This window comes from Lissotriton vulgaris, chromosome 5 (genome assembly GCF_964263255.1).
Source record: "Lissotriton vulgaris chromosome 5, aLisVul1.2, whole genome shotgun sequence".
NCBI classification, from domain to species: domain Eukaryota; kingdom Metazoa; phylum Chordata; class Amphibia; order Caudata; family Salamandridae; genus Lissotriton; species Lissotriton vulgaris.
Genome location: NC_141693.1, coordinates 813,914,669 through 813,931,311, shown reverse-complemented (window position 1 = coordinate 813,931,311; position 16,643 = coordinate 813,914,669). Strand labels below are relative to the sequence as shown.

Genomic DNA, 16,643 nt, shown 5'->3' with positions numbered 1-16,643 from the left:
AGTCATGGAAGGAAACGCGAATTGTTGTCTTCCCAAACAAAGGGGAAACCACTAGATAACCCTGGGTCATACAGACCCATCTCCTTAATCAATACAGATATAAAAATCTATTCTAAAGTCTTGGCGTCCCGGTTAGGAAGGGTCATTGGTCAACTGGTCTCCCCGTGGCAGCATGGTTTCATACCAGGGAGGCAAACAACTGACCATATTCAAAGAGTAATAACATTGTTCGACATCATGTCAGAAACGGGGGGCCATATGGCCATGATCCTCCTAGACGCGGAGAAGGCGTTTGATCGAGTGACCTGTTTTTTTTTTACGGGGTATTTTGGAGCTATGGGGGGTTGGTCAGCGTTTTGTCAGGGCGATCAAAGCAATGTATAGTAACGCAAAAGCTCGGATACAGGTAATGGGTAAAGAGTCAGGGGAGGTATTAATTACCAGGGGGACACGTCAGGGGTGCCTTTGTTCACCCATCTTATTCGCGTTATATAGTAACCCTCTCATAGAGATGCTCTTGCAGGCAGTTAAAATCAAACCTATGTGCACAAGGGGATATCAGACAAAAGTTTTAGCTTACGCTGATGACGTGGCAATTGTTAAAACAGATCCTAAGGAGGCATTGGATGAGATTGCGGATATTACAGGTAAATTTGGTAAATTATCTGGGTACAGTTTGAATAGGGAGAAGACCATTGTAGTATGCACACAGAACATGGTGTACGAAGATGTTAGTCGCACCCAGTTAGCGGTTTACTTAGGAGTCCGGATTACCGCTAAGGTTGATAAGATCATCAATGAAAATTTCGAATCATTAATCAAAACTATAGGTTTGGACTTAAAGAGGGTGAACGGGCTACACCTGTCAATCATAGGGAGAGGAAACTACCTGAAAAATAATGTTTTGCAAAAATATTTATACCTGTTTAGGTCTATTCCACTAATGGTAGACGAGATAATGCTCAAAAACATTAACTCCATGTTGTCTAACTTTATGTGGCAATATGGGAAGATAAGAAGGTCTATGAAACTCCTGGCACTGCCACAAGACCGTGGGGGGTTGTCAATTCCAAATATCACATTATATTATTGGGCAGCCCTGCTTCACCAAATATCCTTTTTACTGAAACATAATAGTACGGATGGGGTGCCCGATTGAAGGAATAATTCCTACAATATTTGAGCTAGCAGTAGAACCGGAAGCTGGTGGGCTAGTCCTAAGGCAAACTGAGCATAGATACTATAACAAAGTACGGTTTAAAATTATAAAAAGTGTGTGGTGTATTTGGAAGAAGATAGCAAAATTTATGGGGATCCCCAGAGTTACACAATATAGCCACAGTTAAAGATTTTTATGGTGTTCCCCAGCACCCACATTTTAGGGATCTGCAACAGGAGTATGGGATGCACTCTAACCAGCTTTTTAAATGTATACAGGTCAGGAGTATCCTTACTACATATAGACCAAGGATTATGATTGGGAAGATCCCCTTGATGAAGCTAATTAGAACTGTGTCATTTAGAATTGGGGATATCTACAACCTATTATTGGCAGAGATGCCGGATGATTTAGAAAGGCACGAGGTATCTTGGGTAGCTAAACTAAACAACACAGACGTAGATATCTACAGGAGTTTAGAACTATCAGCGGAAGTCATTTTAGCTTCAAATCTGAAAGCACAACTGTATAAATGTATATTTAACCTGTACTTTACACCGGCAAAACTTTTTCTATGGGGGAAAAGAGAGGACAACCTATGCCCTAGATGCGGTGTGGGTCCGGCTACATTGACACATATGTTCTCTGATTGTAGTGAACTAATTATTCTTAAAAAAGGGGTCTCGAGCTTCTGGGGATTGTTATTTGGAAGGGACTTGGAGCTAACTACTACATTGGCAGTCCTGGGGCACAGTAGCTCTCTTAGGTGTAACAAAGAACAAGAATATTGCTTATTCTTGGGCACAGCTATTTACAGTATAATGCTGGTTGCTAGATGGAAGGATAAGGAGCCACCCACCTTTCAGATGTGGTTAGCTAGATTACTTGGGGTTGGGAAACAAGAGGCAGCCCTATATGCATGTAGAGGGGGGAAAGCCAGAACACGGGGGGAAGAAATATGGTCTTGCATTGTGAAATGGAATGGCGAGGTACAGCAATAGATAAAAGAATGACGGGGAGCAAAGTAATCCGGTTTTGCACAAGAACCACACATTTATTTAATTATATAAATCCTTTTGTCAATCGTTTATGTCTCTGTGTCAAGATAAATAACTTTAATTAAATATCATACTTTTTAAGACAGGTTAAGAGGCAGACACACGTTCAACTACTAAACTCTCTTTTCTTCCACATGGTAAAATTATGTATGTGCTATTAAGTATATGAATTCCTGTATTTATGACTATTATGATAATGTATGTTTCGTTTCTGTAAAGCGATGATCTCTTCTCTGGTGTGAAAAATGAAATTTAAAAATAAAATTTTAAAGTAATACTTTTGCACATTAACATTAATTCATCATCCTGATATGCTTTAAGTCTATCAGTTCCAATGGTTCCAATAATTAATTCTTCCATGTCTACCTTTAGTCTGACGACATCTATACTTTGGGTTCATTATCTTTTACTTTTAGGGTTTTTAGCCAATCACTTAACTCTTGTTCTGACTGACCAATTGGGGTTTGTGTCAAGTCTATTTTCTCTATGCTCCTCTCTGGTGTCGTAGAGTCAGATTCTGCTCCAATTGGAAATTTATATGGTAAACTTTTATTAAAAGTTAAATCTGACGGTATTAAGTTACTTGATCTCTTAATTTTGGATAAATCTGGTTACATTTTTTCTTTTACTTTTTGCAAACTCTGATTTAAAGGAATGGTCAACATTGGTTCTTTTATTCTCTGATTTTCAAAAAATGGAACTACAGGACCTATAGTCATGGGGACTGTCCCAGCTTCTATGTTCTTGGTAAGTTCCTGTATCTTTTCAGTTAATTCATTTGTAGAACGTATATACTCAGAAGTACTTTGCTGCTCTTCAGTTTATCTTTCTACTCTTGCTACACGTTTTTGTACGTCATTACTTTGCAAAGGAGACCCAGTAAGTCTGGTTTCTATCACCGGTGTATTGAATCATATCTCATTTCTACTCTTTCAGGTAAATCCCTCAAATTTGAAAATTGTTTTGGGGTTTCATTAAATCTATCCTCTCTTGTTGGAGCATTAGGAGTAGTCGATTAAGAACCTGGCTGATAAGGTGGCGGTCTTCTATTTAGTATTTCTTCCAGCACCGCATCCTCCAAATCACTCGCTCCACAACTTCTCCTTCCTATGTCCGCATTATTTCTTTTCTCAGTACATTTTCGTCCTACCATGTCATCTACCAAGCTAACCGGATACATTCCAACACATATATCAGCATTTCTCCATCGACGCATTTTACTCTCATGTGTCTCTCCCCATAATTCGCGTAACCTATCCTTAATTCCGCGTGGATTTTCCAATCTTTCCCTTTCCAACTCGTGCATCTCATCTTCCCATTCAGCTAATGCTTCAAACTGTGTTGGTCTAGGTCTCGGTTCAAGTCTCATCATTTTTTCTCTTAAATTTCGCAAAACAGCAGGATTTAGAGATCCTACTTCGGGGAAAGATACAGCACCATCATTTTTAGTATATTTAGCCCAATTCTCTAACCATATACAGGTATTATATCCAAATTTTGTTGCCATGTAAGAAGCGGGCGTTTTTACTGGAGGAAGCACTTTTCCTTCCCTCGTTACTATTTCTTTATCTGGTTGGAATACATTTTTCAATCTTTTAAACCATGAATGTTTCTCCCTGTGTTCTCTGTAGTAATAATCCATATTTATTGATTGTTTTCCTGTCTTTCAAAAGATCGCTCACTCTTCTGTTGCTGTTCCATAACACCAGCCTATCACAGTCCGGTTCACAGTAGCGCACCATTTAGAACAAGATACGTCTCTTTAGTGTTTAACTAATTGCTTCGCTGCTCTCGCTGATGCACTAATCAGCCTTTACTCTGTCTTGGTCACGAGGACCAATCCCTGCACAACACTTTTGACGTCACCAGCGCTCCGGCTTCTGCAGCACCGACTGACCCCTCCTTTACAGGATTTTTTGAGAAGCCGTATTTACAAGATATACAACTGAATCAGTTAGTAACTTACACAAAACAACTCCATTCGTCTGTTTCGCTAAACAAAAGTGATAGTTCTCAATCACACAAGTATTCTGTATTTCCGGTAGACAGCGCTTACCCCTTCTCTACCACAGAATTTTAAACTCACCGATAAAGCAGCGCTTTCCTCTACCTTTACCCTTCTCACAATGTCGGGTTAAGCTCTATTACAGTCCTTGCAGTACGTTTTAAATCAGGATACTCAATGATCCCTGTACTCGAAAGCTAAGATTTTATAGGCTGTCCTCGCTATGCATTTCTTCTTTCACACAAAAAGTCCCTAAACTTGTGATGTGCGACGACACCACTTGTGATATACGATGATACCACTGCAGTATACGACAATACTACTTTTTTAAACAGACTATGCGATGTGCGACTTCACTTGCCACACTTCCTCTGCCTGCAGACAGAGGCACCAGCTTCACACAATCCTCAGAAGCCTTTTCAGGACTACATCAGGCGCGGTGCGTCCATTGGGGCGTAGGGACATAGCCCCACTAAGCCCTGGACGCACCTTGCAAGAGCAGCAGCATTACCAGCATGCACACAATAAATGATCCTTCAATGCGGGTTGCGGTTGCGGGACACACCCGATTGAATAGGGAGTGCGCAGGGGGTGGGGCTGGCTGGCTGGTCTGCTGAGTGACGGTCTGCACTCTGCAGACGTCAGCAGGCCTGGAAGTACTATGTGCGCATGAGGAATTTCGGGCTGCACCTAGCCCGAGCATGCACGTTAGAGTAGATGCTCAGACGGAATGAAGGGGCCGGGGGAGGGGTGATGCTGTAGCCGGGCCCCGTGGTATGGAAAGGCGCCAGGGCGAGGAATCAGTGTGCCCCCCTAGCCAATCCTGGCGCTGCATGCAGCGCCAGGATTGGCTGGTCCACCGCGCCGAAGGGCTGGCAATCCATTATTGGATGCCGCGCGTGGGTGGCACACTGGCTCAGGCTCAGCACTGCATGGCCAATCACTGTGTGAAACCATGCAGTGATTGGCCATTCTGGACGCGCGCGCCGTGATCTAGTGTAGGGGGCGGGGTCTCTAGTCTCAAGTCGTCGCCACGTGCACACTGGGAGCAGCAGCAGATGTCCGCCGTCCTGCACTTAGAGAGACTACTAGTCACTGAAAATCATTAATCTAGACTGACACTTAGACAGAAGTCAAAGAAGAAGAATCGAATAGTAGGTGCAGCCGTGTGTGTGCATATGACAAGAGGTTGAGGGAGAGTCTGTCGAATCAGTGAAGGGGGGAGGCAGCGGAGGGGCCCTGGCTTAATGAAGAATTTGTGTATCGTATCCAGTGCATTTATAGGGGAACTTGTGGGTCACTGATATCTCCAGCTCCTGGCATCAGCGAGGGTCCGCAGCACCGTTGCTTTCAGCGTTGCCCGATTCACGGAGGCTCCTGTGATCCTCGGTTTTCACATAACTTGACCCTAAGGAGTGCTGCAATGTGCACAACACCTTGCCCTCCTGCTTAAACTCCCTATCACTTTAAGGAATCAGCTAGGAACGGATGGCCAGGTCTTCTGCACCTTAAGTAATGTCAGAGGAATCATCATTTCATAGTCACCCTGCAAAGGCACAATGCCCGCCTTTTATGTCATTCTGTAAGCTTCAAAATTACATCAGAATTCATGAGGCTCAGCGCTTTTACGATATAACTCATTTTGAAGTCAAAGGACTTCAATATCTTGTGAATAATGATGTCACTTCCTCCTGTGGCGTCACCAGACGGTTGAAGGAATGTGGTGCATCTTCTGCTACCTTTTATGACGGGCCAAGTGGCATCTTTTAAACAAACTGTAAACAAGGATTAAATGTCTGTTTGCAAATATACTTGCCTAAAACATTTATTCAGATAACATACTGTCCTAGTGTCTAAGACCCGTCCACAATCATATCGCTTCCATGCTCGAGCGAAGGGCGCACATCATCTCTTATTCACTGCAAATTAGCAAACAGTCTGGAAGCCTGGAATGTGTTCAACATTGCCCTCAATCATATCGCTTCCATGCTCGAGCAAAGGGCGCACATCATCTCTTATTCACGGCAAATTAGCAAACTTTCTGGAAGCCTGGAATGTGTTCAACATTGCCCTAACTTTTCAGGCTGTTCGAAAACCTCAAAGTTTCTCACAGCGCCATCTGCATCTCCGATATTGTGAAGCTCTATATGAATAAAAACATGTCTTTCTAGGCACTTGATGCCCCACAAGGCCAGCGATTGTTAACACAATAACCTGCAGTGCTTCAACTCGATTATAGCGAGTCCAGTCCAAAGTCCACTCATAATACAAGGCGCCAAATGCAACCCTTCCCACAACCGATTTCCACAGTATAGAGAGCAAGCAGTCCCGGGTTCAGGAGGGGAGGTGTCAGGTGGGTGTCACATGCTCAGACCTCAACAATCAACCAAGAGACCAAAGAACTTCGATGTCCAGCCAGTGCTTGTCTCGTGTACAAAGCATACAGAGGTGTCTAATGTGCATATCATGGTTAAAGGGCAACTGGCAGCGTCCAATGTGACTACAAGAGGGGCGGGGTCTCTGGTAGTAGTTAATGTGCATTTTGAAGGCACCGAGCCTACAGCAGTGTCTACTGCGCATAACATGTGCACAGAGTATTTAGAAATACCCACTATGCATTTCATGCACATTGAACCCTCATACGTTTCTAAAGTACCTATCATGTGTGCAGTTAACTGCAGAATCCCTCACACTGCCCCACCTGCATGTCATACACTCTGACCATTGTCAGCCTCCAATGTGCATCTCCTTGTTAGAGGTTGCGATGGACCCGTTCACCGGGCAGCTTGTCGTTAATGGGGAACGGATGCCAATACCGTCAGTGTGCATCAACAATGCTCGACAAGACAGATGTGACTAGGACCTTGTCAGAGAAAGCTGAAAGGAAAACGGTATGGGCAGGCGAATTCATTCAACTTTATCAGGTTTAGTCAGAGTGAATGGAATTGTGTTGTTGTGCGGCTGTGGCGATTGTCGCATAATTAGAGACTTGCCACATAATTCATCATCTGCCGCCTAATCTGCTGATTTTAACAAATTAAAATGTGTTTTTGGCTCAAATGGTTGAAAACGGAGCTACACATATTGACGTTTAGTGGAAGACCCTTTGCAAGCTTCACTGGTCAAATTTCTATTGCTCATTACTATATTAGGGTGTTAAGCAGGTACTAATGAGGTACAACAAATGCCCAGACAGTGCTAACAAGTGTAAAATTGAAAAAAATATAAAGAAATACTATCAGAAAAGATGCAGCATTATGCTGCATAATTAGCTTTTTCTTGTTGCATAATTTACTAAGCCTGCCACATAATTTGGCCCTCCATTCTTCATAATTCCAGTGGCCCTGGCTATAGCACAGTGCAAAGTCATCCAGGAGATGGATTCTTGGGAGACAATATATCCAATTAATTAATTGGTCTGACACGCGCTTTTGATTAAATGCTGAATCCAAAAATGTGTCTTATACCATGCATGGTAAGTATTGTGCATAATGTACTGTGTTTACGGTTGAAAAGGCTGTCTTTTGTTCCCCTAGGAGGTGCTTTTAGTGTTTGGCTTGTTTTTGTCCCATGGGCCTTCCATTTGGCCACATAGGTTCCCCAGGGTGGCCCTTTGGCAGCTCTAAGCCCCATGTGCCTGACGCTCTTGCAGTTTTGACTCAGTCATAAGTTGACTCCAACACAAGGCCCAGGTTACTCCCTGCGATCATTTAGTTACCAGCGTGGAACTAAGAAGACTGAGAGAGCCCTGTATTATTATTATCATTATTAATGGTTTTTATTGAGCGCAGACATATCACCCTGTTGGGTCTCATGGCGCTGTTACGCTGTTATGTATGACATTGATTGTTGGAATAAATTTGGAATGAATGACAACACATTGTTCAGGACGGCATTTGTTTTAGCACTTTGTGAAAGCTGATAATCTAAATCATTGCGACTGACATGCCTTTATTTAATTGCCTCAAGCTGTGCATGGTGCGAGTGTGAGCCACACTGTTAAAACATGGTATTTCAAGCTGGTATTTATTTTCGAGGTGGACTCGGTGTGCCCATAACTTTTAGCCTAATCTTTGTGTGCACCATGTAGCCGGTTCTTGCAACCGAGATACACATATTTAATGCAAGTGGGTGTCTTTACCATTCAGGAGTCAGACATCACTTAAGAGGAAGTTGGAGGTTTTTCCAGCAGCATACATAAATTATTTGCTTCCTTTGACTCTGGTGGAAAGACATGCGTGATAGTCGCATGCGTTCTAATGGTAAAGGTAAGGCGTGGTTCCTAATGCTTTGTGAAGGCTGTTTCCCAACTGCTGTGCAACTTCTTTTACTCTTAGAGCTGAGATTTCCATGAAAGTCTTCTAGTCTGAATTCAGCACCTGAGCATAATAGGACGGAATGTATGAAGCTCTGTGGTTATACTGAATAAGCAGCTACCTATGTTATGCCATCTATTAATGTAATAACTGCACTCTCACAATTGCTTTATTAACCTTCCTGCTTTCTCAAATTTGCTTAAAAAAATGCACGATTTTTCTTCTTTTTTTTCAAAATTTTCTTGGGGGGGTAACCCCCCCAACCCCCCTTTTAGGGTCGGGCTCCGCTACGATGCTGTATGCAAATCACTTTGCGCCCCACCACTTTCAAATGTCACCCACCACCCCTGGACTACATATAACGTAATATGAACTCAACAGATGTTAGTCATAATTCTGTACATCAAACTCTATATATGTCACCTTATACATTATCCTAGCTAATTCTATAGCAACCAATGCTCTACTACCAAGTTTATAACTGATGCAGCTCCCCTCCGGAAATAATTTCTAAAATACTCATCACATTTCCCTGAAGTCACAATTATCATATTTACTCATCAGTGGGGTCCATAACACTGATTGCACTTTACGCACTTTCTCTCTACTTCATGGATTGGTGTGATTCAAAGGAGAGCGGCTGGATCATAGCGGAGTGTCTATATTCAGCTAAACTATTTACAGAATATACATCTGCAGTTTAAATTCTTTTACCATGGTTCTAGTGTTAAATCAGTTTGTTTAGACACACCACCATTAGTTTCAATGGATCATGCTAGTAAGAATTAGGCTAAGGATGTACAAGACCAGTTTAATTCTTCATTTATCTAATTTTTATTTAGCAAAGATTCTTTGTCATGACTAATTTTATTCACTCAATTTTAAAATATACTGAATTCAGGTTTATTAATCAATAAATCTTAAACATTTAATGTATTAAATCTAAGCTCAGAAATTGACATTTATTTAGATTCAAAGGACACTGTTATTTAAGAAAGAAGACATAATAGTTCCCAAGTTCATCATTCTATTTCCCTATCTATCAACCTCACCTAAAAGACTCTATTCCCATTCAGGCTAAGTTCAAAATCTCAAGAAAAACGGCAAAGTTCTTATGCATTCGGAATCAATCAGCATTACGGCAGCATATCAGGATACATCAGGAAAGAAAGTTTTTTACCTCATCGGAACGCATTCTTTTATACCCTTTTACTAACTAAACTATCTAGTTTTCTGAAACATTTGGGGTCTCAAATGCCTCTGATTGGTCCAACCAAGGGGTGGATGAGCATAACCTCATCTCAGCTTCCGCGACTTCAGCAATTTTTAATATGGTCTTTGTCTTTGTAAATGTTCCTGTCACTCGTGTCCTCAAATGGCAATTTTGGTCTTCTTTCCCATGCTTTTACTACTGACTTCCATTTTGTTGGCAGTCATTCAGGGTTTCAGGGCAGCCTGTCCTTGACCCATCTCATTCAGCTAGAGGCTTTGCAAGTTTTGTCTGCAGTTTTCCATTCATGGCTCTACACATGCGCAGTACACCTCAAGCTCAATTTCATGCAAACGTCCATTTTTCTACAGGCCGCAGAGGCCCATACGGGAACTATTATAGAAACAAACACGGATAGCTAATAATTATTGAATTAAAACCCATTCTGTTTACCTCACCCTTTACTAAGATATCCCTGTTAGTTGTTACCTAGCAAAATAAAGCACAATTATGCGTGATTTTCTTACCCATCTTCCAGTTTCTGCCACAAATAGACAAACAGAAAGCCGTGCATGCCGCTTTTGGATTAATTTAAAGCTGCTTCTTAGTTTAGGACGTGATGAAATCACTTTATTAGTTAATTATGGTTGCAACATAAGCAAAATTAGTTTCCCACGTGTACTTGTGTAGGTACAATTTTACTCTAGGTTGATTAGTATTTCAAACCACTCAATTAGTTCATGTTACTGTTATGGGAGAGTGATTTCATGAGGGGTATACAAAATGTTGTTTCTACCCTCGCTCCATCACTTACGTAGTGCCAAGTGCCTTATAGCAGCACTCTGCATTGACGGCTGAGCAGCACTATAATGCATGACTAATGCATTTCAGTGCGGTGATGCGGATCACCACGCTGAAATGTGTAGTAGAATACTCGGAGGCTTCCAGTGTATAACAGCAGGCGTGTTGCAATAGCAAAACAGCAGGTATCTTCAACTCAAGCTGGCCAGGCACAAACTGTCTCATCCTAGAATCCCAGGATGAGTCAGAGCCACCTACATTCTGGAATACATGACATAGGGCTAATACAATGGGAAAACATGGAAACAAAGGTAGGAGTAATATACAACAAAATGCATTAAAATCACGCCTGATGCGTGCTACTTGGTCGGACTGCATGTAATCCCAGGAGAGCAATTTTGACTGTAGGCTAATGTGTTGTTTCACTGCTTTGGTCTTTCATCTGCTTTAAACGTTTATACTAAGGGACGGTGGGAGGGTTGAGGGTGGCTATGTGCCTATTAGTGTCGAAGCCCCCATGTTCAATAACAGTTAGATATTACAGCACTCAACATAAATTTGCTGCATCGCTAAATCATTATAGGGTCCCCCAAAGGCGAGCCCGATTGCATTGTAAATGCTTGTGGTTTTTAGGGGGTAATTAAACTCCAAATCCCCTCCCCGCGACGCCCCCTAAGAAGCAACGTCATATGCAATAGTTTACATAGTCTAACCGCTTACCATCCTTATGTCGGGTTCGGCTTGTTCTCTATACTTTTCGAAAGTGTTGCGCTTACTTTATTGCTGTTCTACTGTGTTTCATTCGCCAGCTATGTCGACGCTTGCGATAGGCAGAGTGGCTTTGACGTAGAGAGGAAGTCGAAGGGTTTCGCGCGAAATATTTTTCAGGGTTGACGTGCAAAGGGAAAGCCAGCTAGATTGTTTTTATTGGTGGTCTGGCAGACTTCACCTGCTGAGTCGAGGCAGGTGCACAGCGTGCAGGGTGACTCTCCGATAGCTGTTTAGCTTCCTCGCCATCTGTTAGTTTCTAGCCAGCATGCCGGGCCTCATGGAGCGCTGCGAGCAGTACTTCGGTACGACAGACTTGTACCGGGTGTTGGGGTTGAAGGGGAAGACGTCCTGCGAAGGCGAGATCCGACGCGGCTACCATCGTGTCTCTCTGAAAGTGCACCCAGACCGAGTCCCAGAGGAAGAGAAGGACGAAGCCACACCGAAGTTCCAGGTATGAAAGAGTGCCCCCGCAGGGTTAACCGTTAATATTAATCCATGTTGCCGAAGTAATCGTACTTTTACGGATCATTCATGTTGGTTAATGTTTATTATTTAGTGCTCAAATGGATGGAAAGGGTTGGGGTGTTCTTCAGAGTCGTTAATTTGCAATTTTTAAGAGCGTCCTAATCAGGCAAAGTATTACTTAATGACAACACTGGCGCACAATAATAAAATAAAAATACGGCAGGGGCGTGCCCCCCTGGGTCAATTTATCGTGGCAAGTTAAATGCGTGTAAATGCTGGAGGGCCTGCCTAATGAGTGAACTGCTTTTCTGTACGATTTGCTTACTGAAATCCACAGACAAAAACTAGCAGGCTATGTAGCACCTTGGTAATTGGCAATAAATACTGGTAAGATCTGTATAAAAATATAAGCAGTGCAATCAGACCTTATAATTTGAAGTTTGAGTTCTACCGTGAAATACGTTTTCAGGCACCACCACTTTTATAAAATGACAAGCTCCTTTTCCCGCATCCATTTTCGCAAACATTACAAACGTTCACGCATACAAGTGTCTTTATCTATTTATTTTTTATTTCGGGGTTTGCAGCACACTTGTAGTATGTAAATATTTGGTGTTTCAGACAAAAAGCTGTTTTAGACTTTTATCCAATAAGTTTTGAACCTGGGACCTTCCATTGTCCTCTTGTTTTTTATTAAAGGATAGCTCAGTCGGCATTAACCGACTAAGCTAGTCTTTAAATGACCAGACCTCTACTGTGTTTGTCGTCAATATTGTGAGAGATTATGAACAAAGTGAGAACCACTGAGGCCCTTTTAGATTTGCCGCAACTGGGCTCCAAACATGAATGGGATCATATCTTTGACGCACGTTGCGGCTCTACTGTCACATATTGATGGAGCTGGTTGTTTGGGAATATTGTGACATTTCAAAACTACAAGTTACAGAGAATGTATTCCGTAGACGGCTCTTGGCTATACCCAACAGCCTCCCAATATTTCTCTGCCATACGGCGCTAGGTTTATGGCCCATGGAAGACAGTTTTAAACTAGCCCCGCTTATGCTGGGGTAGTTAAATTGGACGAAGGAAGAAACCCTCCTCAATCAAGAATGAATGATTGTTGATGTCTTGGTTACGCTCCTAGCATCCCATTGCTGAGGTACTCAAAGGGGCAATTTACCATGCTAGGGAGGGCTGATTGTTTTGGCTACCCGCAGAACAGCTCCACTGTTTCCAAACGTCAGTTAAAACAGGATTATTCCGTCCTTGATGAAAGGTGACAAGAAGGTTTGGTGATGGGAAAGATGTCCGGCTACCTTCTTTAGTAACAACAGATTCAATGGAGTCTTATCTTGTTTCGACTCCCAAAACCCGTAAATATTTTATCTGTGTTTTAAGTTTAACATTGCCCCCTTTTTATTTTCATACCACAGCAATGTTTAAACTGCACCCCTCCCCCTCAACCGTGCTTATGTCCCGTGTTCAGTGCAGTCTATGCTGCACTTTTTTTTCCTTATGATGCATCCAGGAGAAAAAAAAATCCTGCTGTTAATGTCTTCAAATATTAGGAGGTGCAGACCAGCCTTGCTTTACTTACAGCTCTTACAAACTGAACAGGTCTGTCTGATGATTTATAAATGAATCTATGTTGCTGTGAGAATGAGAAGCCCAGTGGGGAAATAGTACTTTATTGCAATACGTGTTGATGATCCTGTGCTAGTTTTGTCATATGTTCATAACTGAAAGTGTTTCTATAACCATTTTTAAATAGATGGATGACGTGCAGGATATTGTGATTAATATAAGCACCCTGACCATAGTTTTAGCTACCTTTCAGCATTGCATGTTTGTAATCTGACACTTTGTTTGATCTAATGAATCTTAAATCTACTTGAATTGATTTTTTTTTAAATGGATTTAGGCATTTTCATCTCTTTATGTAGATTGTCTCTTTTTTATGATTGAGATACTTGTCCCCCCCCCCCCCCCCCCCCCAGCGCCTTGAGACCCCACGGGTATGTAGCGCGCTTTATAAGTGTCACTGATTGATTGATTGACTGTATTGGTATGTTATGTTATGTTAGTTGCCCCCCAAGGACTTCCTTTTGGGGCCAATTAACACTTGTATTACTTCCAGTAAGTCCCACACAGTGGAATTGCTGAGAGGTCTTCGGAGGCCATGCCCCCTTTCTCTAAAACTGCAAACCCACTTCCTGGCACACTACTAGTTGGGGGGGATGAAGTCCACTTTACTCCTGAGGGCATAATAAGCCCTCCTGTACATCCTACACAGCAGGATTCCTAAGAGATGGTGAGAGGCCAGCTTCCTTTCACTACCACTACCACTCTGCAAACACCATTACTATTTAAACAAGCATCTGCAATGCAATAGGTCTTGCATTTACCCATGTTTGAGCTATTAGCACTGTAAATTACCATGACTTTTATTTGTTTAGTTTTTTAAAAACATGAATAAAAGGCTTTGTCATTTACAATGCCAATAACTTAAACTCTCGCAAATGCGAGACCTATTGCTTTCCAAATGCTTGAAGACATAGCTGAGTTTCCCCCTTCTATCTCCCATGTGCCCTGAAGAGCTCCCCCTTTGCTACAAGTTAAATAAAGAAGCCGGTGGTCACAACTGCGGTAAGAGCAAGAGAAACTCATAAAAGAAAATAGTGCATATAAAGTAAATAAGACATGCCATGTAACAACTGAAGTAAATGGGCCAGTCCTCATGGGAGATTACAAATGAAGACCAAGTGGTACTACGTAGGGATTAACAAGCATAATAACTAATCAGAAGCTAGTATTCACGAAGGACAGTTGCACAAGCCAGTGGCAAATGTGGGCGGGGTTTCAAGTTCAATTCAGCATGGTTCGCAGAACTGCGCATGCGCTGCCCAGGCTCGACCTAAAAACCATAAAAATTTGCTGAGAAAACATTGGTTACAGGGACGTTATAGTTGGGAAATAGAATTAAGAAAACCTTGGAGATTTACAGAAAAAAAGCATACAAAGATGTTATAGTTAGGCTAGGGTTTCACTCATACAGAACCAGTGACATTCAATAGTTATAGTTTGCTGTGACTCGCACTGCTTTTGACCTAAAAAATTACATCAATCATGATCCGATTAGTGACATCATCCAGAAAATGATTAACGCACCCACTCGCACCCCATTGAACCTTTCATACACCCACACAGTTCACAAACCCATTTACGGACCCATACCAGTACTTGCACACTCACTAATTCATAAATCTGCACACAAATCTACTCATTCACCTATACAGCCACTTATGTGTGCATTCACTCACTAATACACCCACTGACATAATGAGTCAGTCACCCATAGAGCTATTCACCCACCTACTCACCCATACAATCACACAGCCACTTAGTCACCCATACAGATATACACACATACTTACGCATACAGATACTAACACATAGTCGCATATAGCTACTGACGAAATCGCACACTTGCCCCTACCGTCACATTCACTCACACATTCAGTCACTTGTATACCCCCATCACCCACCTGTGCTGCCTTTCACAAACCCAGTTACTCCCCCATATACTACTGATATATATATATATATATATATATATATATATATATATATATATATATATATATATATAATTTTTTTTTTTTTTTTTTTTTTTTTGAAATTTCTGATGAAGAGCGAACAGGGGCACAGGGGAGCAAAGACAAAACCAAGGATGCCCCCTTAAAATTAGTATACTTCTCAGAGTTTATGGGTCATGACATGAAAGTAGGACTTTAATATGTGAGAATGCAAAATGGTGGCTACTTGAAAAAGGCTTACGCCGAAACGCATCGTCCTTGGTTTACGAGTGCACAATAAAGGATTTGTGCAAAGACCTCCTGGTGTGCCGTCTCTGTGTCCTCCTAACTAGTGGGATCCAGTACTTGTGGATAATTAAGAGTAGCGGCTGCTACTACCGACGGCATCAGCGTTGCACTGGTCGAGGATCGTTCGAGCAGCATTTTGGAAGCAAAACAAATTGAAATGATTCCGACCGCCTCCCAGTAGAGACTTTGGAAGAAGATGGGTAAGCCGTTTTGTGTGTAGGGGTGGGGGAGTGAGTTTCGCAAGAGATTGCCGACCCAGCACCCCCTTTTACACGCATTATCGTGCCTCTGCCCTAGCGCAGAAATCATACGCGCTGGTAACTTCAATGTATGGAGGCAAACGCGGCAGCCACGTGTAACTACTGTGGCGCGAGGAGATCTGCCGTTATAAGATGAGGGAATGGGAGACAGCGAGGCAAGCCGAGGCCCTGTCCCTATTTAGCGAGGAGCAAGATATCGCGCATGCAAGCGCGACGACCAGTACAGTGCCAAGTAGCGGAGACTCTACATTAATGCAAAAATTAGCGCATCTTGAAAGACTAAGTAAGCGCGAAATCAATAAGTGGTGGGAAGTTGCTTCTCTCACCAATTATGTGGAGGTTGACAGAGTCCCCAGAGGATTGAGGATAAGCATTGTACCGACCTACGACAATCCTAATAAAGACTTACTCACGGAGTGGGCACAATATATGGCCAAGACCTGTAAGGGCATGCTGGAAATGCTTGTAAAGTACGCACAAATTGACTTAGAAACGACACGAAAAGAACTGTCGGTGCTCAGAACGGAATTGGAGAAGTATAAAACTGAGAACGTGTTCGAGGAATTCATCAAGACACTCCCAAAAAAATTACAGGATTACGAGGAAACAATCAAGCAGAAAAAACAACGAAAGTTCCTCAGGGACAAACGAGATTATGCGGAAGGACGTATATTGACGTACGCCAAGAAGTACGATAAAGAACAAAAGAATATC

General features: G+C 42.3%; 1 protein-coding gene across 1 annotated transcript in view; it reads left to right on the top strand.

The window, feature by feature from the left end:
- Nucleotides 1–11,281: 11,281 nt before the first annotated feature.
- The window catches only part of DNAJC9 (DnaJ heat shock protein family (Hsp40) member C9), a 54,488-nt gene continuing 49,126 nt past the window's right edge, over nucleotides 11,282–16,643 (top strand). The window contains exon 1 of the mRNA XM_086922294.1: nucleotides 11,282–11,771. Coding sequence (XP_086778420.1) covers nucleotides 11,586–11,771 — 186 coding nt within the window. The 5' untranslated portion in view covers nucleotides 11,282–11,585. The remainder of the gene's footprint in view (nucleotides 11,772–16,643) is intronic.